Source organism: Myodes glareolus, chromosome 27, assembly GCF_982192425.1.
Source record: "Myodes glareolus chromosome 27, mMyoGla1.1, whole genome shotgun sequence".
In the NCBI taxonomy this organism is placed as follows: domain Eukaryota; kingdom Metazoa; phylum Chordata; class Mammalia; order Rodentia; family Cricetidae; genus Myodes; species Myodes glareolus.
In genome coordinates, this window is record NC_142052.1 from 14216810 (window position 1) to 14243587 (window position 26778).

The 26778-nt window shown below is 43.3% G+C and overlaps 1 protein-coding gene across 3 annotated transcripts; it reads left to right on the plus strand.

The window, feature by feature from the left end:
• The first annotated feature begins 481 nt into the window (after positions 1-481).
• Positions 482-26778, plus strand: Steap2 (STEAP2 metalloreductase). 3 transcript variants are annotated; one of them, XM_048433629.3, is made up of 5 exons: positions 482-705; positions 13662-14183; positions 17144-17671; positions 18976-19140; positions 21644-26778. In XM_048433629.3, exons 2-5 carry the CDS (start codon positions 13695-13697, stop codon positions 21929-21931), a joined length of 1470 nt encoding a protein of 489 aa, XP_048289586.3. In that variant the 5' UTR covers positions 482-705; positions 13662-13694; the 3' UTR covers positions 21932-26778. The 3 variants fall into 3 exon arrangements, with proteins under 3 accessions (XP_048289586.3, XP_085540387.2, XP_048289587.3); XM_085684261.2 differs by lacking the exon at positions 482-705 and adding an exon at positions 1027-1123; XM_048433630.3 differs by lacking the exon at positions 482-705 and adding an exon at positions 1205-1351.

Sequence of the window (26778 nt, forward strand, 5' to 3'; positions counted from 1 at the left end):
TTTAAACCTTCACCCAATTTGGGGGTGGGGAAGAGATGCTTGCCCCAAGGATCAAACATAGGATGTTTCCCAAAAGGCTCTTGCAGAGGTTAATCTATGTGTGGCTTTCAAAGGGGAAAGTGCAGTGCCCCAGGATCGATCCAAGACCCTCTTCTGGTTTTGCTCTGTTTTGCCTAGTTAATAAACCACCAAGAAAGATAATTTTTAAACCTAATTTGCTGAAATGAGATTTACTAATGTCTGGGGCGGGGGAAGCATCAATTTCAGAATTTTTGATAAATTGATTTTACATTAAAAAATAAAGATCTCCACTTTTGGCCGAAGGGGTAAAGAATACCTAGCTACTTGGTAATCCAAAAGAAAGGGGGAAATTACAGAAAGCCAGAACCCAAGGTGCCCTTACACAGCTCAGCGCTCCCTGGATGCTCCAAGGCCACTGCGGAGTCTGGAGGTCAGCAGCTCTCCGCAGGCACGCAGGTCTCCTGACTAGCGGCTTAACCTTCCAGTCCCCACAAGGCTCGCTAGCTCACTTGCTCGCCCGGGCGACAGTGAAGGTCGGGGTCTGCAGTCTAATCCCTGCAGTCCACCACCGCGAACGGCCTCCTGTCCCGGGGAGTTTGAAAATGCGGTTCCTGAAAGGGCATTTCTGATCATTCTCTTTCAAGGACACAATCGAGCCCGAAGAAAAAGCGCAGTTTCTTCGAGGTTTGTATGGAACAGAGTAGCTCTGGAGAAAGGGGGTGGGAAGGGAGGGGGGCACTCTGCAAAGCCAAGTCCCCAGCGGCGGGAGAGTGTCTCGGAGGCAGTGGGGTGTAAATGCGGGCTGCATTCACCACGGGCTGCTTGCACGGGGGTCACGGCGAGAGCGCGCGCAGACGTGGGGACGGCGGCCCGGGGTGGTCCCTGGCCCCCCCTGCGCCCCGCGCCCCCAGCGCGTCACCGTCCCCCCTCCCGCCCCCGCCTCTGCGCTCCTCCTCCTGCTCCTCCTCCCTGGCGCGGTCCGGCTGGGGGGCGGGAGATCGGCGGGCGGGAGGAGCGCTCCGTAGGCCCGGGAGCTCGGCCGGCCCTGGGCGCGTGGGAGCCGCGGCGCGGCGCTGCGAGGCCCGGAGAGGAGGGCGCGTAGGTGAGCCGGCTGGGGGACAGCCCGGGGCTGGAGGATCGTCCGGGGTCGCCGTGTAGCCGCATTCTTCCTCCGGGACTCGGCGGGCGCCTGGCTGGCCAGGTGGGAGGGGTGCGGAAAGGCGCCCGTGGCACCCATTCCGCCCCCTTCTCCCCGCGGTCCTCCCGGAGCCCCGGGGGAGTCCTCAGGTCGGGCCCAGCAGAAAGGAGGCCAGGAGAGACCTTGTCCCAGGTAGGATGTGCCCGAAAGGAAAAGAACCCGCAGGTTACTTTTACCTGTCACTTTGGGTTGATGCAGCGCTTTTTCACTGTTAGGAAGCGCTGCTTGGCAAACAGGTAAATAATGCCAGCAGTGGCTTTGCTTATTGCTCACTAGTGTAATCCTGGTGTGTTCAGGCCATCTTGTGTTAGAAGTAATTGGTCTGTTCTTTTAGTGTCCTTAATTATCTCTGCGTCCCGTGTTCACCCTCGGCTGAAACTTGTTGAAAATTATGCCCTAAAAATCCTGTTCTTAAAATAACATAGGGAGATAAAGAGATTTTTTTTTTTTGGACGGGAGGTTTCCATTTATTATCACCACTATCCCATGGAGCAGGATTAGTGCCAGTTTTATATTCTGGCAGATAATTTTTCTTTCCTTTTTTTTTTTTTTAGATAGAAAAACTTTTTCTGTGCCACGTTTAATTATCGCTCCATCACTGTAGGTGAAATAGACTCCTGTCCCACCTCACCCTCATGACTTGATTAGCCTTCAGTTCCAGTGACCTGCCCCACTGCTTACAAGCTTCAGTCTCCAATCTACCACCCCACCCTTCCATCTCTTTATTATTTCTTTATTTAGTCGATCTTTTTTCTTTCTTTGGCACTGTACTTCTCCCCACACTCAAGATAACCTATTTGGAGGGAAAAATAGGCAACCTGAGTATTCGGCAACCTCGGAGCAGCTACGAGACAGCCTGGAGTGTGAGTGAGGTAGTGAGTGCTGAAGCTTCTGCCTCTCAGCGAGTCCTTCTGATGGGGGAGAGAAGGAGACAGTCTCAACAGCGATATGGTTAGCTAATTGTGAAGATGAAAATGAGAAGCTTCATCCGAATTACTTTTATTGTGCCGGTACTGTGGAAAATGTACTTCTACTGAATGAGCCTAATTGTGTTTTAACACTGGAACACAACACAGATGAAGGCAGAATTTTAAAATGTTTATACATGATATAGAAAATGAGAATAAAGATACACCAAAAGCTGCAAAGGCGAGGCCTGTGAGAAAAGGTGCAGGCTGATATCAGGAAGTACAGTTACTGCCTGCTCAGCTTATTCCCATGATTCCGAGGTAGGCAAGACACTGACAGCCTTGACACAGACACATCCCTTAATCTTTGGGGCCCACAGACCTTGACTCCCAGAAAAGAGAGATCTGACCTAGAGGCTTGTTACGTTTTCTTTGGCCTCGGCATTTACAAAAATGCATTTAGTAACCAAGAATATTTATTGTATACATAGTATGTGCCGGGCAGTATGGTAGCAGGATGGATGGATGGATATGTGTGTGTGTGTGTGTGTGTGTGTCTGTGTGTGTCTGTGTGTGTCTGTGTGTGTAGTAAGCCAATAGTAAAAAAGCAAAATAAACAGTTGTTTAACTCCCCGGGAACTTAACAAGGGTTGAAAGAGGTTGGAGATGGGCTCGAGTGAACCATTCCGATGAGGAGACGGTTCCCAGTATGGAAAAGTGATTCAGTCTTCTCTACTTCTAGAAGAGGGTTCTGGTGCTGGGCGGTAGAAAATAAGGGCCACTCAGGCGGAGGCTGTTTGGGGCTATAGGTCACACAGTCAGGAAGGTGGCCGCGACTCTAAGTTTAAGGAGCCACTGATGTTTTAAGGAAGAGAAGCATTTATGATAGTTTCTGTCTTAAGACATAAACCTTAACTCTCGGGTGGAGAATGGTTGTGTAAAGGTGGAGATAAAGATGAAGATCCGCTGACCATTTAGAAAGTGTTTACGCTGGTGACGCATGCTTAGAGTGCCAGATCCTGAGGCAGGAGGATCACTTGAGCCCAGGAGTTTGAGATGGGGGGGAAGTCATACATATCTGCGGTGAGAAAGGATAAACAGGGGACTAGTTGGTCTGCCAGTGTCAGTGAAGGGAGCTTACCGAATATCTTCAAGGGGCTGTGCTTGGCGGCGCCTGCCTTTACTCTCAGCAGAGGCAGGCAGACCTCCATGAGGCATGGCCTGCCTGGTTTGCATAGCAAGTTCCAGACCAGCCAGGGCAATACAGTGAGACCAAGAAGTGTGTTGAAGAACAGGAGTTTACATCAAGGATGAAGGAAAGCAAAGACTAGAGGTTGACCCCCAGAGTTCTCACCTGAACAGCTGGTGGGAAATGGTCTCAGCTCAGCTCAGTGAGGAATTTAGGGTAGCAGAAGCAGGTCTGTTGCAGGAGAAGAGTTGACCTTCGAACCTGTTAAGTTTGAGATATCATGAGAAAGGCCATAACTATATACCCTTAGGAGGCAAAAAGGATGGTCTCCAGGGCAGTGTGGGGTAGACTGGTCTTTGAAGAGTGACCATCAAAAATGTATGTGTGGTAGGCCAGGTGGTGGCAGTGCATGCCTTTAATCCCAGCACTTGGAAGGCAGTGGCAGCGAGTTCAAGGCCAGCCTGGTCTGCAAGAGCTAATTCCAGGACAGGCTCCAAAGCTACAGAGAAACCCTGTCTCGGGTGGCGGGGGGAAGAATGTATGATAGATGATAGGGTCAATGAATTTGGTTATTTGAGTTTTCTTTAGCATTCCGTGCCAAGCTGAGTGCAAATACAGAGAAAATGGGTATCTGGGTTTTTGATGAGTTTTTCCAAGTGTATATGGTGGATAGTAAGAGTGAAGACTAAACAGGATTTCAAGAGAAGCCAGGAACTAGTAGATGGAGAATGAAATAGAATTCAAGGTCTTTAACAAAAGTTGTTTTACAATAAACATAACAGTGTGAACATTTACGTTGATATTATTAGAAAGGCACTGGAATGTCAGAAATATGAGAAGTATCAGAAAGTGAGTGACAGGTGGAGGCAGAGACTCATTGCCTTTGATGAGTAGCTCAAAAAGACCCTGAGCTAAGATCCAGGCAGGCCAGTGCAGGGTGGTGGTGATGCATGCCTTTGCTGCAGGACCACGGTAGCGCACGCCTTTGATCCCACCTCTCAGAGGCAGGCGGATCTCTTGAGTTTGGGGACAGCCTGGTCTACAGAGCGAGTTCCAGAACAGCCACAGCTGAACAGGGAACCCTGTCTCCAAAAACAAAAACAGAACAACAACACCACAGAAAGGTTTATCTCCTGGGATGGTGAAGTCTTCAAAGGATTGGCAGCTGCTGTGGACAAAAAACAATGTCTCCAGGAAAAGTGGTAATCGAGAAGTTAGTGGGGAGCAGAGATGTTAGGGAGAGGTTGCTAGGAGTTGCCAGGTGTCTAAAGGACTGGGATGTTTGCAGAATGAGTTAAGGAGGCTCGGATATGAGCTTGTGAAGAGTACAGTGCCCTCCAATCACGGTTCTGGAGGATTTCCTTTTCTTGATAGCAATTATCAGATTGTGAAAGTCACAAGAATATCTAAGGATAGCTCTTTCAGAATTTCAGGCATCCAACAATTAATGTCCTAGACGTTTTCATGCAGAATAAATTAGGCCCTGTTTTTCAAAATTTAACTTAGCACAACCGCTACCATTCTGCTGGAGGAATGTCAAGGAATCCTAAACTGAGAATCCTTAGGGGCTGTCTTAGTCACTGTTCCATTGCTGTGAAGAGACACCATGACCAATCTGACTCTTACAAAAGATGTTGGGGGTGTAGGAGGGAGGGCCCGCTTGTTCATCCCAGCTGCCTAGCTAGCTTAGCCCCGAAATAACCACACAGAAACTGTATTAACCAAAACACTGCTTGGCCCATTAGTTCTAACTTCTTATTGGCTAACTCTTACATCTTAGTTTAACCCATTTCTTGTAACATGAAGGGGCCGCTTGTTGGGGTTTTCTGCCCTGCCCAGTTCCCCACAGCTGGCAAGTCCCAAAGAAAATCACACAGAGATCTCTATAAGTTATAAAGCTGATTGGCCCATTAGCGCATACTACTTATTTGCTCTTGTAGCTTATCTTAACCCATTGTTCTTATCTATGCTAGCCACATGTTTCAGTACCTTTCTCAGCAGGGCAGCTCACATCTTGCTTCTTTGGAGTCTGAGCAGGAGTGGGAGGAATCAACTTCCTCCTTCCCAGAATTCTCCTGTTCTCATTGCATCATTTCTACTTCCTGTCTGGTTTTCCCCGCCTATACTTCCTGCCTGGCCAATCAGCATTTATTTAAAATATGATTGATAGAATCCTGCACCAATTTCTATTAATCTGTGTATTGCTACATGGCAGTGGCTTACCGGCTAAGTTTCAGCATTATGTCTTACTCTGGTGGTGAATCCATGGTATCTCTCTGACTCTGCTTTCTTCCTCCCAGAATTCAGTTCCGTCTTCCCCGCCTATCTAAGTTCTGCACTATCAACAGGCCAGGGACAGTTTCTTTATTAACCAATGAAAGCAACACAAAGACAGAAAGACCTCCTACACCATGGGTACTTGCTTACAGTTTCAGAGGTTTGTCTATTCTTACGTTATCTTTAACATGACAACACACAGGCAGACATGGTATTGGAGAATTACCTGAGAATTCTGTACCTTGTTCCTTATGCAGAGAAAGTCTGGGTTTGACATGGGCTTTAGAAACATCACCCACCCCACCCAACCCCCACCCCCCCACTCACACTCCCCCCCACTTCTTCCAACAAGGCCACACTGATATGAGCCTATTCTTATCCAAACTACCACAAGGGCTTTGTAGCTTACTGTTATTGCATTGCCTTACTGTGTTAATACTCCCTTAAGTATTAAATGCATAGGCCAAATTAAATACCCATATGGAACTTGAGATCTCAAGGAGCCTGTATGCTACTTGAAATTCTTTTAACTGGAACTCCTGTAGTTGGTATTAAATATAAGGTAATGATGTAATATTTTATGTTCAAGACTTAACAAAGAGAGAATTTTAACATTGGGAAAGATCATAGGAACCAAGTACAATTGTTTCCCATTTAACAAGTAGAATAGAGACAGACTGAGAATCAAGATGGATCCAGAAGCCTACACCAGTGCATTTACTTCAACAACACAAAATTAAAACTTGCTATAAATGGAATAATTTTATCAAGTACTTAATCTGTATTATCTTCAAGTAACACTAAATAAAAATTTAGGGAAGATCAAGAATCTTTTAGCTAAAGGGCCTCTTGGGCCAGCATCATGGCCATCACCCAAGAGCTTAAGAAAGACAGAAACCAGAGTCACCCAGACTTCGACACTCTCCGAATCTACTTCAGCCAAATCACTGTCCCTGTGCTCACATTTGCACTGAAGGTTGCCAGGCTCCCTACTCAGGACTGGGTTTGCTCAGACAAGGACCCATGGAGCCTGGAGAACCGAGGGAAACAGCGCTCCCTCCTCGTGGGAGGGTAGGAAGAGTTAACATCAACAGAACACTTGGGATTTTGAGTGTTATGAAACAGGAACTCAGTGTCCTCTGTGGTGTGATGACACATTTTAAGGCATAGCATTGCTCTTCCCAGAAAGTGAAGGAATATATTACAAATTAGCAAGTGGGGTTTCTGATGCTGCTTCTGAGTCGGGGAGCGGAACGGGCTGCATGCATAGTCTTCACCTTTTCTTATTAAGGGCAACTGTTCTCTGGGTGGCCATTTTTTCACTGGAAACAAGAGGAAAATACACACAAATAAGAATCAGCCAAACTGGCTGTCTCTGAACAGTGAAATAAGTATTAGATTGAATCTTGACCTTTTAGAAGTGTTTTTGATCCTGGAAACCTATTATTCACAACTAATGATCTCCTATAAAATTTCTGACGCCCAGGCTCAATCCTCAGCCAATTAAGTAAACATCAGGATTGTTATATAATAACAAACGACCAGGTCTTTTAAATCTCTCCAGTCATTCAGTGGAGCTAGAACTGAAAACTACTGTATAGAGATCCTTGGGAGAAGAGGCAGTTCTGGGATTAGTTCTGCCTTTCCACCCACCAGTGAGACCCCCACATTGTACAACAAACCTGAGACATAAAAAAAGAGGGAGGGAGGGAGGGAGGATGGGAGGGAGGGTGAATGGATGCATTGTTATATTGACTTGTCAGTGGCTTTTCCAGACATTGAGGGATGCAGGATTTTTTTTAAAAGGGAGTTTATAATTAGAGTGAATGATGCTAAATTTTGCTAAAAATGGGTGCATAATATACATTTACCAAAAGCTATCAATTTGTATATTTAAAATGAAGCTATTCTTTGTGTAAATCACACCTCAGTCAAGTTGTATTTTTAAGTTCTGTGCACGCTTCAGTATTCACAATTTCATTGATTGGAAAACCAGGAAACCAGTGCCTGCTTCATGTCATTGGAAAGTCAGCACCTGGTTGGCCCCTTGGGGCCGAATGAGTCGGTATGTGGACCTTTGGTGTTGGACTGATCCCTAAACTGACAGCACCCACCGAGAACACCCGACGTGCATAGTTGAGGAAACATTACGGAATGTTTTAAATTACTAAAGAGGATCTGAGGGTTGAAGAGATGCTGAGATGGTGAAGTGCTCAGTGAGGACCTGCGATCCAACCCAGGACCCAAGTAGAAAGCCGGTACTGCTAGCGCTAGGGGGGCTGAGGCAGGAGGTTGGAGCTGAGAGACTCTATCTTTGCTGACCAGAAGAGGGCACAAGATCTCATTACAGATGGTTGTGAGCCACCATGTGGTTGCTGGGTAATTGAACTCAGGACCTCTGGAAAAGCAGTCAGTGCTCTTAACCTCTGAGCCATCTCTCCAGCCTGAGACCCTATCTTAAAAAAATAAAGTGGATGTTGATTGATTGAAATAGTCACCCAGCTTTGACCTTTAACCTCCACATGAACAGGCACATACATGCATGTGCACCTACCCACAGATGCCCACACACATGCATACACACCTAAAATCTTTGAGAAAAAAAATGTTTTAACTAAATTTATGGAATTATATTTAACCAGAAATCTTTTTTGTTGTTGTTGTTGTTGTTGTTGTAAATGTTCCTCAAATTAACTGAACTGTTTCATGAACCTGTTCCGTTCCTGGAGCCAGGCTGGCCTTGAATTCACTGTTCAGCTGTGGGCGACTTCGATCCTTTTTTTATTTTTGAGGCAGAGTCTTTACTGTGTGGTCCTAATTGGCCTAGAGCAGACTGGCCTGGAATTCACAGGGATAAGCCTGCATCTGCATTCTAAGTTTGGGGTTTAAAGTTGTCTGCCAGGCCCGGCACGTATCTTCCTGACGCCATCTACCACGTCCTAGGGTTACTGTTGTGTGCCACTGTGCCCAGCTCTGTCCTAGTAATTGCGATTCAGTGAACTTAAAATTTCGTTTGAGTGACTCAGTATCTAGAAATGTCATGAGATCACATCTACATCCAGCTAGTCATTGAATACATATTGAATCTAAGTTATTGAACACGTAATGAACCGTGGGAATCTGAAGCCACTCTGGAACAACCACTGCACTAGGAAATCACACGCCTGCTTCAAGAAGAGCCATAGCCTTGACTTCGGGGTTTTCTGACCTTTCTGAAAATGTTCAAAATCCCTAAGCAAAACAAAAACTCTTTTTTATACCCGTAGAAATCTGTTACTGTCCGAGAGTAAGAAGTTGGGTTGTACTTGTTTGTTTACATGTCAAGAGAATTTAGGGACTGTCTTAGCACAGGCTGAAGTTGCAATGGTTAAAGTCATCATTGAGTTAGAGAAAATTGGTTTGAGATATCTGACATTCCCTTTCTGGAATGCGCTCCTGCCTTTTGCGGATGACTAAGCAGACAACTGAGGGTGGGGGTGGGGGCTGACTCCAGGGTACCTTCCCTCTGGGGAAAGGCATTTTCTCCTAACCGCTATGGGGCATTCCTATGTGGAACCTCCTACTGGCTGTGAAAATTATGACCCTTGGAAGCTTGGTAGTTTTACAACCCAATAAAATAAGGAATAGAGAAAGGGATTGCACATGATTGCCAGTACAGACAGACAGACGTTAGCATTACCCTTTCCTGAAAAAAAGAACATTTGATGCACAAAAGTAAGAAAGATACACTCTACAATGTGAAGGATGCTTTTTAAAGGGGCACAACTGAAGATCACCTTGCTTCCTCTATGTGTTTCTATTGGTATTCAGGAGTCACAGCAGGAAAGGCTGAGAAAGCCAGATTCCCTTTGAGGCATTCCTAGTTTTAGACTGCGTTTATGGTACGCTGTCATCAAAATGATGCAGAAGTTATACGTGAATTAGGGAGTAGTTTGTAAATACAAATTTATTGTCTTTCACACATATAACATGGGGAACGGGAGAGATGGTTCAGTGATTAACTGGCTGTTCTTCCAGAGGTGCCCAGGTTTGATTCCAGGCACCCACGTGGTAGCTTCCAACCAGCTATAACTGTGGTCCTGTGCCTTCTTCTGGTGTGTAGACATACACACAGACAAAGCAGCCATACACATAAAATAATAAATAAATCTTAAAAAAATAAAACAGAGAGAGAGGGAAAGAGAGAGAGAGTGTGTTGAAGTAAGGGAACAAGTACATGCTGACTGTCTAGGGTATGCTCTGACTATACAATTTAGTTTTTTTATTCTAAGCTGATGAATTTTTTATTATGCTTTTTATTATCAGCACATCCTGTCTCTGCCAAATGAGCCTGAATTCTGAGTGTCCGCACTGTGTCTTCCCTGACTTTCTATCTCTTATGTACAGCGCACGCAGGGGACCCGGATACATTCGTGTTGGGTCACCGCAGGGCAGATGTGCCTTGAGACTGTAACTGCATCATTCCTTGTCAGCTGAAATGTGTGCTGTAGAGCTTCCAGAGCTTTCTCTTCTTAACTAGATGAACGTGGAGATGTCATTAATAACCCATGTATTCGCTTCGGAGACACCACAAGGAAACGATCCAGAATACTAGATGAACAAATTACAGATGAGTCAAGTTTCTGCCCTGCTGTCTGAACACCACATATATGCGTTGCTTGTGAGAGATGGCCTGCCTACTCTTAGGTCCGAAATCGGGGACTCCCGTGGGATTGGAACACACTCTTTGGCCCTTTCTTTTTGCTCCCCTCTATAAGCAAGACATATCTTCAAGATGGTTACAGACTCCCTAGAAGGCACATGGCCCCTCCCCTGAAGTTTACCAAGCGTTACTTAGAGAGCCTTCATGTTTCATTTTACAGTGTTAATAAATTCCGATCATTTTAATGAGATAGCCCACGCTAAGATAATAGTTAAAGTTACTATTGTTTTTCGAAACACACAGATGACCTTTGGAGATGGAAACCAATTGCTAGTTTCCCTGTAGGTTCACTCTGCAGCCTCAGAATGAGCAGACGTTAGAAGATTTTTTTTTGTTGTTGTTTTTAAAACTGCTCTCATTATGGAGCCCAGGCTCTCTCGTAGCTCCCTCTGCCTACAGAGTGCTGGGATTAAAAGCCCTGTTGGGGGTTAGAAGACTTCTATTGGAATTCTTGCTGGCAAATTGCTTAGTTCTTTGGAGCTTACGCTTCATTTAGATGGAAGGTAATATATGTTCTCTCTCCACCTGAGGATTTAACAAAGTAATATTATGTATAAGAATACTCCATGAAATAACACACAAAAGTGTGGGATATGGTTTCAACAATAAACATTTTGGTTCTTGGATCCATGAGAGTTCTCTCTTGGGCTGGCAAGATGGCGGTGTGGGTAAAAGTGTCTGCTGTGCAAATCTGATGATCGGTGTTCGATTCCCTGAGCCCTCAGTAAAGAGAAAACTGCTTTCTCCCCTGGCCTCCATTGGTACAGACATGCATCTGTACCAATGCACACAGTAGATAATAAAATTACCCCCCATACACACACACATACACACACACACACACACACACACACACACACCCCTTAACCCTATACGGAAAGAGTTTCATTATTTATTAGGTTAATTTTGTTCCTAGTCACACCACACTGTTAGGGTCCAGTTAGAACTTGCCATCAGGAACACTATGCGAATAAGGTCCAAACATGTAAGTACAAGGGTTGCCCATTAATAGATATAAAATTTGTGGTTTAATGAGAGGCCACTGATGGCATTTTTAGGATCTAAGGTATTTATATACTTCTTCACACCCTGATTTAGAGAAGTCTAAACTTGTTGTATTAAAAACAGCAGATAAGTGATTAATTTCTTTGTGTTTTATTTTTAATTTGAAAAGGCCTTAACATCATGATTCTTACTTTGGAAGGTTTTGCAGTTCTTACGTGAGGGCTGCTGTAGTGTATGTGAATAGCTGGGGTTGGTGGGAATCCCTGGCTTTCCGAGTGAATCTAGTAAGACTTTTCATCCTTAGGTAACGTGTGTATGGGGGAAGGTACGTTGGTAATTTCACCCTTGATTTAGAAATGGACTGAGTACTGGTTTCACAGCTTATGGTTCCTTTAACTTCTGATTCCTCGGATGTTCCGGGAATGTGAGGATGGCTTTGTACTGCCTGGTTGCCTAGGACGGTCTGAGAGCATAATTACCATTCCTGACTTAAAAGGCACGAAATGAGACATGTAATAGATGTAAAGACGGGAATTTCCCCCGTTCACCTAAGTTAGACATTAAAATCACTATGTAGTGCTGGAGAGCAGAGAAATAGCCAAAGAATGTCACAAATACGAACATGACTGCTCCGCTCTGTCCCCATAGCCGCTTCCCAGCTAGCAGCAGCAGCTGCCGAAACACTCAGCCTTTTAGATGCCCTCACATCCACCCAATGACACACGCCTTCCTTGGCATTCTAATCCTGGCTTTCCTTGTTCTCCTGCAACGCTGGACAAATTGATGGCATTTATTTCTGTCTCGTCTGCGAATAGGCATTATAATAGCCCCTCCTTCGTCAGGGCGGTTGTATGGATTTGATTAACATGTAAAATATCAAGCAGAGCTGGAACCTGTACTATTTAAGAATTAAGCAATATTAATATCAGTGTTGTTCTTCTAAAATTTATTTTTGGGATCAATTCAGGGTCATTGGGTATGATCTATTATTGCTAGGATAGAGAGTTGAGTTTTCCTAACTCCAAAAATTTTATTTAGTAGAAAACGAAAACTGGAAAAAAAAATGTCCACGTTTCGAAGCATCCCATGCGGGCCTGTAAAATCCATTAACTTCTGCAGTGATCTGTATTTGCTGTTAACGTGAATGAAATGGCACCGTGGGGGCAGATGGGGCAGCAGTTTTCCCTCAGAGCCAGCAGTGACCCTGATGCGTGGCTTGTGCATCACTGATGCAGACATCAGACACTGATGTGACCTGTGGGAGTGAATGAGTTATTACAAATAGAAACTTCAGTCACTTCAATAAAAAATAACTTGACAGTCCCACCCCCACCCCCAGGGAGGGTAACCACATCATAGTCTCCCTAGCTGGAAGAGAAAATGAGAAGACACATACTGTGTGTTTGAGCCCATAAACACAACTAAACCGTTTTACATAGGGAAGCATTGTTAAGGCATACAGGGCAAATGATAAGATTTCTGTGGTATTTAATTATTCCTTTGGCAGGTTTTTTGTTTGGTTTTTCTCTTTTTTTCTTTTTCTTATTTTATTTTATTTAAGACAGGGTCTCACTATATAGCCCTGGTTGGCCTTGGAACTCACCACATAGACCAGCTGGCCCCATATAGATCAATCTGTCTCTGTCTCCTGAGTGTTGGGATTAAGATGTGTGCCACCATGTCTGGCTCTTCATTAGGTTTTGATGCCTGTTTTTCATCATAGTTCAAGTGATGGTATTAATTTTACTGTGGCTTTTTTATTTTAGTTGCCTTTAAAAAGCTGTAGTTAATCTGGTATACCAGATGACTCATAGACTCAACCCCAAATGACTGTGCATTTTGGTTGCATAGCATGGAAATTTGTTTTTATGGATTTTTTTTAAAAGCTATCTCTTGGTATCAAGGTTCTTTCCTTTGCTTCTGGTGTCATTTCTGATTTGCCACATGATCTGTTCAGCTTGTGCTTGCTAGAACTCTTTCTGACAAACATCCTACGTGAAAGTCCTCCTTCGCTGGAAGCCTTGCTACACATGGGTGCATCCGTAGCCCAGCAGCATCCACACCAGTGTTCTAGAAGTGCAGACGCATGAACCTTCCTCCAGACTGGCTGAGTGAGAATCCACACTGAAGGTTCCCAGGTTATCTATGTGAACTCGCGAAGCCTTGCCTAGCTAATCACCTCTGTGTTCGTTTCTCTATTTAGAGATCTCTCGCTTACAAATTGTGCTTGTTGTGTTCTGGGTTATATAACCGTCAAAATATTTTGCCTTTAGAGATGCAGAACATAAATACAATGTCTAGAAGTGTTTTAGCGTTTGTCAGTAGGCTTAATTGGTGAATATTCTCTCTTGTCTCCTCTAGGACATTTCTGGAGATCTTAGAAGCATTTCTACCATGGAATCTATCTCTATGATGGGAAGCCCCAAGAGCCTGGAGACTTTTTTGCCTAATGGCATAAATGGTATCAAAGATGCAAGGAAGGTCACCGTAGGCGTGATAGGAAGTGGGGATTTTGCCAAGTCTCTGACCATTCGGCTTATTAGGTGTGGCTACCACGTGGTCATAGGAAGCAGAAATCCTAAGTTTGCGTCTGAATTTTTTCCTCATGTGGTAGATGTCACCCACCATGAAGACGCGTTAACAAAAACAAATATAATATTTGTGGCTATCCATAGAGAACATTACACCTCCCTGTGGGACCTGAGACACCTGCTTGTGGGCAAAATCCTGATTGACGTCAGCAACAACATGAGGGTAAATCAGTACCCAGAGTCCAACGCCGAGTACCTGGCTTCGCTCTTCCCGGACTCGCTGATTGTCAAAGGATTTAATGTCATCTCAGCTTGGGCACTTCAGTTAGGGCCCAAGGATGCCAGCCGCCAGGTAAGTGTGGCCTTGAATTACCAAGTTCAAAGGTATCTGAGGGTTGTGGGAAAAGAACCTTTTCATTTTCACTCCTAGAGACAATTATGGAGTTGGAGTGATGGCTCAGCAGTTTAGAGAAGGGTACTGTTCTTGCAGAGGACAGGAGTTTGGGTCTCAGCACCCACACTGGGAGCTCACAACTCCCTGTAGCTCCAACTCAGGCCTCTGAGAGCACCTGTCCTCATGTGCACACACACACACACACACACACACACACACACACACACACACACACACACACAATAGATCTTTTAAAAAGACAGTCAAGTCCATGTTTTAGTTGGTGATAATCATTTTATTCTATGTGTTAGGGTTATGAACTCCATATTGAGTACCTACTGCCACTATGACACAGTGCCTGGACTTACATGAGAAAGGTTTACTTTGCTCACATTTTCAGAGGGCTCAGTCCATCGTGGTGGGGAAGAAAGATAGAGCAGAGCTGTTCATGCGATAGAGGACAGAACGCAAAGAAAGGGTGACGCCACCAGCCTGCTGGCTCCCTCCTTTCTCTCCTTTTATTCATCCTGGCCCCCAGCCCATGGGATGGTTGACCCACCACCCTTCAGGGTGAGCCTTTTCCACCCTGGTTACTCCTCACTGGAAATGCCCTCAGACACATCCGGAAGTGCACCTCACCTTCCCTTAGGGATTTCAGATTCAAGCACGTTGACAAGACCTTTAGAGTAATCGCTCACTTCAAGTCTCTCCCTCCCTCTCCCTCCCTCTCTCTCCCTCCATTTTCTTACTCCCTCCCTCCTTCCCTCCTTCCCTTTTCCTCCCTCCCTCCCTCCCTCACCTCTTCCCCCTTCTTGCTTTCAGTTTTTTGAGACAGTCTCACACTGTAGTTCACTCTGCCTCTACCTTGTGGCGCTTTCCCAGAGACGGAGATTTCCAGGCATAAGCCACCACAGCTGACTCAAGTATTTGAAACAGTGCATGCTTTTCCCATCCCTGTGTTAGAGATCAGATCAGGGCCTTGCACAGGCAAGTGCTTGTTCGTGGACCACACTCCCACTTCTAGAAACAGTTCTTCCTTTCTTTTTAAGGAACATATCCCATAAAATTGGCAAATTTGAGCCAGGGCCTCTGAGACAAAGTTGACATAATCCCTTGCTCATATTCACGATCATTTTAATTTTTAATGGAAAAACCCTCATGGAACAGTGATTAAATTCAAATTCAAAATGAGCTACAAGCTCCATCGTGACAAGAGCCAGATAATTGGTGCTTCATCATGGTTGAATGATGAGCTTTCATCAGTTTTGAATGCCTCACTTATGGCTCTAGAGTTATTATAATATGTTATCATTTATAGGCTTTTCTCCAATAAGAAAAAGGGTCATTATAATGTTATTATTTATCGACCTTTCTCCTTGTAGGAAAAAAGGGTTTGTTCCACTATTTCACACCTGCAATAATTTTTTTAAGATTTATTTATTAATTATGTATACAGCATCGGCCTGCATGTATTCCTGCAGGTCAGAAGAGGGTACCAAATCTCATTATAGATGGTTGTGAGCCACCATGTGGTTGCTGGGAATTGAACTCAGGACCTCTGGAAGAACAGTCCATGCTCTTAACCTCTGAGCCATCTCTCAGCCCCCACATCTGCAGTAAATTAATATGAATGTTTTCCTTATTTCTTTGCTATAAAAGAGTTCCCATTTCGGAAATCCGTATTTGTTTAACAGCATCGAGTTTATCATTAGTTCATAAAGCTGACTACTGTCAGCTGAGAGCCAAAACCTGAAAGCCGAGCTCAGTATTGACTCCTTCGTGTAAATAGGTTTAGCAAGCAAACACTTCCATATGGCCTCGCTCAGAGCCTGTGCACAGACGTCTGGAAACTCGTTTTCCTCAAACTGCACCAGAGACTTTGTATTAATATTTTTCTAGCTCTGAGTGAGATGATCTTCCTGTTCATAGTAGTAGCTCACTCCAGCAGTGAACTTGCAGGAACAAATACTTGTTGAATTTTTTTACAAGATCACAGTATCAAAGGGGTTTCAAAGCCTCCTCACCCTACCTGCGACATCATTAGAGTTCCTCCTATAGAAATGATGTGTTTAGTCTTGGGAAATGGCAGGTCCATTCTGTTTAAGGCAGCCTGACAGAATCATCATTTTACTTGTGAGAAATTATCAAAAAAAAAAAAGAAATTTTATATGCTCATCAATAAAACAGCATACCTGGAACTACCCATTTGTTGACAGATACTTAATGAATTGACCTCTCAACCTAAAGATAAATGTTACAAGTTGTCCAGCATGATGACACAGTTTGTACATTTTACTTGAGAAGGCCACCCCCTGGAGTCCGTGCCCATCTGCACACTGGCTGGATCGCTGTGAGGGGCAGTGTTTTCCGTCGCTCTCTGAGGCAGAATCCCTACATTCCTAGAACTAAAAGTGGCCCACAGAAACAAGGAGATCTGGCCTCACACTTAGAAAGCTGGGTTGGGAGGAGATGGCCACAGAGACCTGGGGAGGGGAATGACTTCCTTCACAGCTGCTGCTGACCCATGCGCCCCAGAAAGCCAGGCCTTCTCCAGCAGCCTCCCTCTCAGGAGAACCTCTCTGCGCCTTCCGGGTTGCAGCTAGATTCTCTGCGCTTTTTCATCGTAGGGGTAAAGACTTTTGTGCTTTTATGGCACTGTTTTAAGTCTGTCTTTTAAGATGCTAATATACCTAACCATAATGTGGTACTTTCGATTGATTAATTCATTGTTAAGATACTGTTTTAAAACGATGCCTATGGTAGTATTTGTCTGTTTAATAACTTACAGGTAATAATCCCTTTCCTCATCTTCATTCGCTGGCATCATTAGCAGTCATTAAACACGTCGCCACAGGGAGAGGACAGTTTGTGGCTTCTACAAACAGCAGCGCTAACAAGCCTTTTGGGTTTTCTTACAGGTCTATATATGCAGCAACAACATCCAGGCTCGACAACAGGTTATTGAACTTGCCCGTCAGTTGAATTTTGTTCCTGTTGACCTGGGATCCTTATCATCAGCCAAGGAGATTGAAAATTTACCCCTGCGACTGTTTACTCTCTGGAGGGGACCAGTGGTCGTGGCCATAAGCCTGGCCACGTTTTTCTTCCTTTATTCCTTTGTCAGAGATGTGATACATCCATATGCCCAAAACCAGCAGAGTGACTTTTACAAGATTCCTATTGAGATTGTGAACAAAACCTTGCCTATAGTCGCCATTACTTTGCTGTCCCTGGTGTACCTGGCGGGCCTCCTGGCAGCTACGTACCAGCTTTATTACGGCACCAAGTACCGCAGATTCCCACCGTGGCTGGACACGTGGCTGCAGTGCAGGAAGCAGCTGGGACTGCTGAGCTTTTTCTTTGCTGTTGTCCACGTGGCCTACAGCCTCTGCTTACCGATGAGAAGGTCAGAAAGATACTTGTTTCTCAACATGGCTTATCAGCAGGTACTGGACATGCTTGTTATTCATCTGGCTCTAGTGGCTTACCTTAGGAGCTGTAAAATCTGAGTTAAGACAGTGTAAACTTATATGTACTTCACAACGGCATTTTTCTCTAGGAATATTTAGGGAGCAGAAGTACTGTTTTTGGGTTTTTGACATAGGATCTCTCTATATCAGCATATGCTGCTCCTCTGGATAGCTGGGCCGATATTGGAGAGGAGTATGTTTTGGGGGGATTGTTTTGTTTGAGACAGGGTCTCACTATGTAGCCCTCATTGGCTTGGAACTTGCCATGTAAACCAGGCTGGTCTTGAACTCACGGAGACCTGCATGCCTCTGACTCTTGAGTGCTAGGATTAAAGGAATGAGCCACCACACCCAGTAGCCAGGAATTTGGCTGGAGCTGTTTCAACATAGAAGCTCAGAAGTTCTTTTGCGATGTTGGTGGGAGTAGCTTTTTTTTTTTTAATGTGACTGTACTTTGTTAACTGAAACTGGACAGAGTTGAGATGGTAATCCACCAATAGATACACACTTAAACCAAATCTTCAGTGGAAGGAGTCCAACTCTTAACTCCTGCCCTAATTATATTCTCTATAGATAAACAAATAATACTAGAAGTATTCACTCTGCAGATTGCCAGAAATTCACAGTCAGACCTGATTAATATGTAGTAGCAACATACGGGTAGGGCTTGGAGAAAAATACTGCAAATGAAAGAAGCAGTTGGGAGTTGGGAAGGTCTGTTAGTGAGTCGTTCAAGTGGACAGAGTTCAGCTCCACACAACCTTATCCTGAGGCAATTTTGGTTTCCAGGAGAGAAGCATCAACACTGGGTGAAGAAGAAGATAGCATAGAAGCCCTAGTTAGACGTCATAGAACATTCCCCAAACATCAGCCACATGTATACGAACCTGTAAAAGCATCCTGGCGCTGCATCTGACTACAAAGACTTCTTTTCCGCCACTTGAGAACCAATCAGTTGGTGTTCCATGGCCTTGGACTCAGGGCCTCTGCAGTAGTGACTGACTTTGGACATACTGGCATAGGCTTGTTCCCCTCTTTACTTGCTGGAAAAGGCGGGGAGTCTTCGTCCTGTTTTGATTTAACACTCTGTCGCCCTTTCTCTACATCTGGGATAATACTAAGAGCAGATTATCCACAATGGTTCATTATGCTGAATGAACACTATTTGTCTTAAACACAGTCAAAAGTGGCCTGGTTCTTTTCAGGCCCAGAGTAAGCGGTGCATCGAATCCGCTAATAGCCCGTGAAGTAAAGGAAACTCACATTTCTTTTCTTGTTAGGTTCATGCGAATATTGAAAATGCCTGGAATGAGGAAGAGGTTTGGAGAATTGAAATGTACATCTCCTTTGGCATCATGAGCCTGGGCTTACTGTCCCTCCTGGCAGTCACTTCAATCCCTTCAGTGAGCAACGCCTTAAACTGGAGGGAATTCAGCTTTATTCAGGTATGTGGGGTTTTGTTTGGTAACACATCAGACAGCATAGAATTTCACTGTTAAGATCAATATTAAATTTGCTCCGTCTAAAAAGAGTGCCTTTGAGGTCATCGTTGCCCATCCAGTTCAGGCAGCACACGTGGCTGGCGGCCAGACTATCCATCCTGGTTAGAAACGGAAAGACACTAGAAGGACATCATAGCAATGTCTGTTATGTTATGGAATAAAAGGAGAGAAGTGGGTTTAGGTCAAATTTAATGTTCAAAGTCAATTTACTTTGATTTATTTTTTAAAAAAAGATTACTTTGACAGGCGTTTTGCTCACATGTTTATCTGTGCAGCATGCGCGTGTCTGGTGTTCACAGAGGTCAGAAGAGGGTGTCAGATCTACTGGAACAGAAGGTTTGGACCAGTTGTGAGCCACCCTGTGGGTAGTAAAAATCAAACGAGGTCCTCTGAGCCAACTCTCCAGACCTGAAAAGTCAGTTTATTATTAGTGAAATGAACTCACATGCACATGTGCGATCACAAACACAGGTAAACTGGATAATGACGCTAACGGATTGTGACAACCAGCTGCATTTGTGAGTCTCCTCAATGTCTTACTCTGTCAGTCAGAAATCAGTGCACAAGAAATCAAAGAACACTCGTGGTCTTTAAAAGGTTAACTGTTAGCCTCCATTAATATCTGTATCACATGTTTTCATATTTTCAACATATATAAAATTTGAATTCTAGTTATATGGTCACAATCTGTACTTTCTGATCCAAATGGTATATAGCACAGTATATACGATATCTATAGTAGAGTCGTTTGACCACACTGCTTTATTTTATTCCTTGCCTAGCGATGTGTTTGTCTGTTTGTTTTTTCTTTTTCCAGAGGAGCAGGGAGGTTTTATGACAGGGTTTCTCTATGTGGTATTGGCTGTCTTGGAACTTGCTCTGTAGACCAGGCTGACCTGAAACTCAGAGAGATCTACCTGCTTCTACTTCCCAAGTGCTTGGTTGCTTCAGGAAATTTTTTTTTCTTTTTTAGGTTTTTTGAGATAAGGTTTCTCAGTAGCTTTGGAGCCAGGCCTGGATCTCTCTCTGTAGGCCAGGCTGACCTGGAACTCACAGAGATTCGCCTGCCTCTGCCTCCTGAGTGCTGGGATTAAAGGCATGCACCACCATCGCGGGCCTGAGGAAACTTTTAAAGAATATTTTTATATATTCTTTGAAAGAACCAAGTTGTATACAGTGTATTTTTCTTATTTCCACTCCCTGCTACTTCCTTCCAACTCACCCATTATTCAGAGTCATGCAAAAATCTTATTCAAATTCAGGACAATCCTTGTCCAATTCATTTTCTCCCTTTGAGGAAAGGAGACTGGGCAGTTTCCCAACCCCTAGTTACCACACCTGAAAGAAAAGAGAAGGCTTTCTTGTGGGAGGTTCTGGCCAGACACCCATCGTCACAAAGCTAGACTACGAGTTGCAAGCATCTTGCCTTCTAGGGACCAACATTTTCCTAGTGAACTCAGATATTACATCACTATGCTGATGGACTGTTAGTTTTCTGTGCTGTAAACTAGTTGTCAAAGTAAGTAATCTTAAACATAGTCACTTAGTAAAGTGAAAATAATCTCTTAACCTATAAAATCACTGACTAAACGATTGTTTTTAGTCATCTAATTTATTCTGGCCAGTAACCACATGCTTGCCTTGTTACTAGTCTTACTGTATTTTCTTATTAACTAGTCTCCATGTAAGACCATTTTATGCATTCTCAAAAGATCACTCTTTGGTATTTAATGTGGTACATATGTTTGTGCACATACCTGTATGTACCTATACACACACTGCCATGGTTTTATACACAATAGTGGTGGATAACCCCCACCACTATTTTGCTTATTTGTTTGTGGCAGAGTTTTGCTATATAGCCCAGGCTGGCCTCAGATTCACGATGTAGATCAGGCTGGCATTGAACTTGCCATCCTCTTTCCTTGTCCTCCCTCGTGCTGAGGTCACAGCCATGCGCCTTTGACAGCTGTACGACCTTTGTAAAGCATATGGACACCATGCACGTCTACACCATTAGAGAAAAGCTAGACGTGCTGATCAGTGAGCCCAGCAGCACAGTCAGTCCTAAATAAATAAACCAACATAAACCAAAATATAAAAGGTACGGTTTATAGTTGAATAAATTGGGGATCAGAGTGATCTATGCAAAGGCATGATTATACATAGCCATTCAATAAAACATTGCACAATATTAATGATATGCTTTTATTTTTAATGGCATAGGAATGCTTGTGTTAACTAGATTAACTAATGAGACTATTCAGTGTGTGCACTGTGCAAGACTGGAGCACTGCAAATAAGTGTTTATGAAATTTATGGAACTGTCTTACATTGCTTAATTTAAATGGTAGCAGGTCAGTGCCAAGGTTAAAGCATAAACAGTGTATCTGCATAGGTTGCTATGTGGAGAGTAATGTATCTCCTTTCCTTCCTCCGTCTCAAGTCTACGCTCGGCTACGTGGCTCTGCTCATCAGCACTTTCCACGTGCTAATTTACGGATGGAAACGCGCTTTTACCGAAGAGTACTACCGCTTTTACACCCCGCCGAACTTCGTCCTTGCGCTGGTCTTACCCTCGGTTGTAATTGTGGGGAAGATGATTTTACTCCTCCCGTGCATCAGCCGAAAGCTAAAAAGAATTAAAAAGGGCTGGGAAAAGAGCCAGTTTCTAGAAGAAGGCCTGGGAGGAACAGTTCCTCATCTGTCCCCAGAGAGGGTCACAGTGATGTGAGCAGAAGAGGTGCTCACTGACGCCGTACCCACCGCGGCTCACGCCATCTTCTACGCCCCCTCCACGCTCCATGTAGGTGGACTGACTGTCGCTGCAGTAGGAAACCTGGCAGCACGGTGTCAGCTGAGCGGGGATAGGATTTTCTCCAAGTTAGTTTTCATAAATGTCATATTTTGCCAACATGAAATTTTGCAGCCCACATGTATTGTTCCAATCTGGGAATATTTTCTTTTGTGCAACTGTAACGGAAGCATTGTTTTAACTCTATTGCACAATCAGGCAGAAATATTTATAGTTGATCATATAGAACATTTAGAATACTTGGCAAACCAGCAGAATTTGAAACTTGTAATATTACTGAGTGGGTATACGTTTTCCCTGAGGCTACAGATTTTAATTATCATCCAGTTTAAGAAGCAGAAATGCGTAATTATGTATTATTAAGGAGGGACACACCATAATAGTATCTAGGGTGCACAGGAGCAATCATATACTTTCATCAGATGGGACGGGAAAGATGCCATCAATTACAAAGCCGTGCGAGAATGTGAGCTCACACAAATTAAAGACAAACCTGAAATCGTATTTAAAACGCACTGCAGGCATGGAATGGATGCTGCTAACACCCAGCTCGTGAGAGCTTTGTCTCTTATGTTACAGAGCAGTTCCGTTTTCGTAGCCACGTCAATCAGGGAAGACTCAGCGACTTGGTTCTCAAGCTGTTGTTTTGAGTATAGTTCCAGCCCCAGGAACTGTAGAAAATACCAGGTTTGCACGTTGCACGTGCGTGCATATTTGCTACTTAGGCCTGTCACCATTCTTCTGAGTGGAGTTACTGGTGTTCACCAAGGGAACGGGGCATGGTTCTGAGCATTTGTCTTGTCCCATTTAATATTTACAACAAATCTATAAAATGGTTACGTTATCTTCATTTTACATATGGGGAAACTGAAGGATGGAAAAGTTCAGTTTGCCTAAGGCCCCACGGTGAGTAGGTGGCAGGGTGAGCACTCATGGCCGGGCAGTCATCCTTCAGAAGCCGTTGCTTCATGAGACATCAGGATAGACAACCCCTGCCCCATCTCCATGCACTACATTCATGGTGTCAGGCGAGATGTTTCCTTTCTTGTATAGCCATTGGCAGTCTTTGGAGTATGATGTGTGCGTCCAAAGATGTATAGATATATGTTAATCCTAATGTTATGATTGCCTGGGAGCCTGCAATAGCGCAGCACCTCCCTGTGCAGTGCAGGGCTGTGCCGGGAGAGGATCCTGGCAGTGTGGAGGAACTGCTGCGGTCCTGCAGCTCTTAGACACTCCCATCGGTGGCCATGTCCTTTGCTGCGGTCCTGCAGCTCTTAGACACTCCCATCGGGCGGCCATGTCCTCTGCTCTTCCTGGGAAGTCTCCTGCCTTCACTACCATTCATGAGGAAGCAGTTTAAGAGCACGAAGGACAACAGGACAAGTGGCTCATTATAAATCTTCTCCAGAGACATACAAGCTTATAGATTATTCATAAACTTTCTCAGTGTTAGTCTTCCATGTGTGAACTGCATTTTGCTCAAACTTTGGGATATACCGCATTTTCTCCATTTGTTCCTTATTTATCATAGTACAAAGTTAGAAAAGAGATGTAATTATGTGTATTCTTCCTAAAATTGTATCACTTCCAAAGTTACCTACTGACCCGAATCCAACCATCAAAAATAAAATGACTTATTTTTGTGGAACCTGTCTTTCCCTCCAGTGTTTTTCTATTCCCGCAGTGTTAGTCTGGGAGATCGGCCGCTACTCTTCGATAATTCCTGGTGAACTGTAATATTGAACATCCCATTTTCATTATATTGATCATAATCGTTAATTCTTAGTAGGAATTCAGAATAGTGATGGCTTTTTAATAGTAAATACCTACAAGCTGGGTGTGGTGATGCACAACTTGAATCCCAGCACTCAGGAGGGAAGCGCAGGCAGATCTCTGTGAGTGAGAGGTCAGTCTGGTCTAGAGTGAGTTCCAGGACAGACAGAGCTCCACGGAGACTGTGTCATACGATCATACACATATACCAATACTGTCATGAGCTAATGAAAGTAGCAATGTGTTTTCAATACTTGATTACTTCTTAAACTTCACTCTAAGACAATTTAATGTAAAAATACAATGAAATATTTCTAAAAGTTAGATGATTAAATACATTGTTATATATGTTAGGTAGCCCATAATATAAAGTTACTACTATTATACATACATAGGACTTTTGGAAATATAATTATGTAAAGGCTACAAACATAATTCTAATGACAGTTTTTCTTGAAATGCTACAAACAATGGGATAATTTTAGTTCTAGAATAAGTGGAATATTGTCATTACAATTCTAAATGTTTAAAAGCCTCTCTCACAGTGCATATCTGTTTATTGACTTTCGGTTGCCTAATTTTACTACTTCTGTAATTTTTCTTTTTTTGAATTTCCTCTAAAGGCATTTTTCTGGCTTCAGAAGTAAGACTGAATTTTGTGGTTGCCAAATGTGAGAAGGTGGCAGGAGATTACCATTTAAAGAGTGAGGCGTCTTGGTGGGTAGAGCGCCTGTAGGGAGGAGCCTGGTGGACTGACTGACTGTGGGGTCAGCACTGCTCCTCCGGGCTGTCCTTTGATGTGACATGCACACCCGTGTTCTCGTCTCCCTCTTGCTGTCTCTGTCTTTATTTCTCTCCCTCTCTCTCTCACACACAAAGGGAATATAATTTTAAATCTTTAAGGGTGGAGGTTTTAAAGAGGAGCAAAACTGCGTTTCCTAATTTATGGTTTGAGAAGTGTGAGCGAGAAAATGATGGGAATGTAGAAAACACAATCTGTCTTCATCCTTTGTAAAGACAGTCAAGTAACTTTTCCTATGAGGAAAAAACCCATAACATGTATCATGCTACCTAGCCTTTCTTCAGATTTCATGTCTCCTTTATTAGGAATATTTTAAACCACATTTTACTATAAATGTAATCATACTAGCATCTTTTTTAAGAGAAAATATGCTGAAATTTAGCTCAGATAATTTACATGAGATTTTTATTTAAATTTTAAAACATAGAGCATGAATAAATTATGATTATTTATCAGAAATAAATATTTTGTATAATACAGAAGGTGGCGGATGAGTTCATGCTAAACTACCTGATTATTTTCTTATAAATTAGCATAACTTCAAGTTGACTAAAGAATTTTACTTTCAAAATTAATTTGATAATTATAAAAATATGTTCCTACTTACATTCAAATTATGAAAATTATTTTTTATTCAAGAATATATTCAACCTGATATACATAGTAAGTTCCAGGTCAGAGCTATGTAAAGAGATCCTGTCTCAAAAATTATGTATGTATGTATGTATATGTATATATATATACACAAACACACATATATACATAAAACTTTTTCTATTATTTATCTCTTATATAATATGACAAAAGTCTTAATTTAAATTTTTATGGCATTAAGCCATTTAGTAATTATTCTATAGTGTTCCCTCCCCTAATGAGGTTTATTTCTAAAACTTATGTGTTTCACATGGCATTTAAAATGCAGCTACTATAAATGTAATTCCTAACTCTACTGTAAGCAGCTGATTACACTGTATCAGTCTATGGAGTGCTGCTCTGAAATGGGCAAGCAGAAATAAAATAGAAATTGCTTTGTAAATTCACGACAAAACAATGTCTGTCTCATGTGTAACACACTTCAGTCCCGTGTTACAGTTCTCTGTGACGTCAGGAAAATGAGTCGCTCAACCCTGCACTGTGCAGAACGCAGTAGGACAAATTCTGGCATATATTCAATCTTTGTGATTACCTAACATGAAAGGGTAGGGCTTCTGTTCTGAGCGTCACAGGAGCGAACAGGTTCTCCCACACTTTTGATGTGACAGAATTGTGAACTGTTTAATTTCCTGGGGTTCCGTGCTTCTGTTGAACCCAACACGCATTCTAGGAATTGCTGGGCTGACTTTTCACTTTACAAATCACCATATTTCCCCAGCGCAGATCCACAGTGAAGGCAGACAGACCAGGAGACTTCCCAGTAGCTTAGGGTCGCTCCTGGTGGCTGGGTGAGCTAAGGTAACTCACAAAAGCAGGTACAAATGGCCTACTTGCAGGAAGTGTTCTCACAGAGATTTCCTTCCAAAGTTCTTCACAGTTGCACGTGTTCTTCCTTCGTGGCCTGCTTTCCTCACCCCTGAGCTGCTGACTGCTGTCACACCTCTTGGAGCGAGGTGTCCTTGTGACTGGTCCCTGTGATGAGGGCTGGCCTCTGAGGACTGCCCAGGGAAGTGGCTTGTGTTCTTTATGGCCCCTTCCATCTGACTAATGAGGTTGTGGATAAAAGCTGTCCCCAGAGGGTCAAGGCAACACTCAGAGGCAGAATCAAGGCTACTGGAAAACAGACAACTCCCTGCTTCTTCCTGTGTCTAAACAATTCTAATTTTGACTTTCTGTGTTCTGTGAAATCTAAATTTTATCCTTCCTAGTCTTTGGCACAATATTAATTTAGCATTCTTGAGTAAGTTAGACTTGTAATGATGCTTTTAGAAGATTTTAAATGATAATGTACAATTTACATTAAATTCATATTCTATTGTTAATCATACTTTTTTGCCTTTATCTTTCATTAGCTATTTTGTATTGGCTTATATGGTTTTCTTTGTACAAATTTTCCTTGTACGTGTGTATTTGGTTTTGCTAATGGCCTGTGTCCTATAAAATATTGTTAATAAACTGTATGCCATAATTTTATGTCATCCTCCTAGATATGCCTTATAAACATTTCAATAAAAAGTATTATTTAATGTTTTAA

What these genes read in the sequence shown, in the direction of transcription:
- Steap2 (XM_048433629.3), top strand. Translation starts at nt 13,695, where the DNA reads ATGGAATCTATCTCTATGATGGGAAGCCCCAAGAGCCTGGAGACTTTT. An exon ending in TCAACATGGCTTATCAGCAG is followed by an intron (nt 17,672 to 18,975) that starts GTACTGGACATG and finishes TTTTCTTGTTAG; the next exon opens with GTTCATGCGAATATTGAAAA. An exon ending in GGGAATTCAGCTTTATTCAG is followed by an intron (nt 19,141 to 21,643) that starts GTATGTGGGGTT and finishes CTCCGTCTCAAG; the next exon opens with TCTACGCTCGGCTACGTGGC.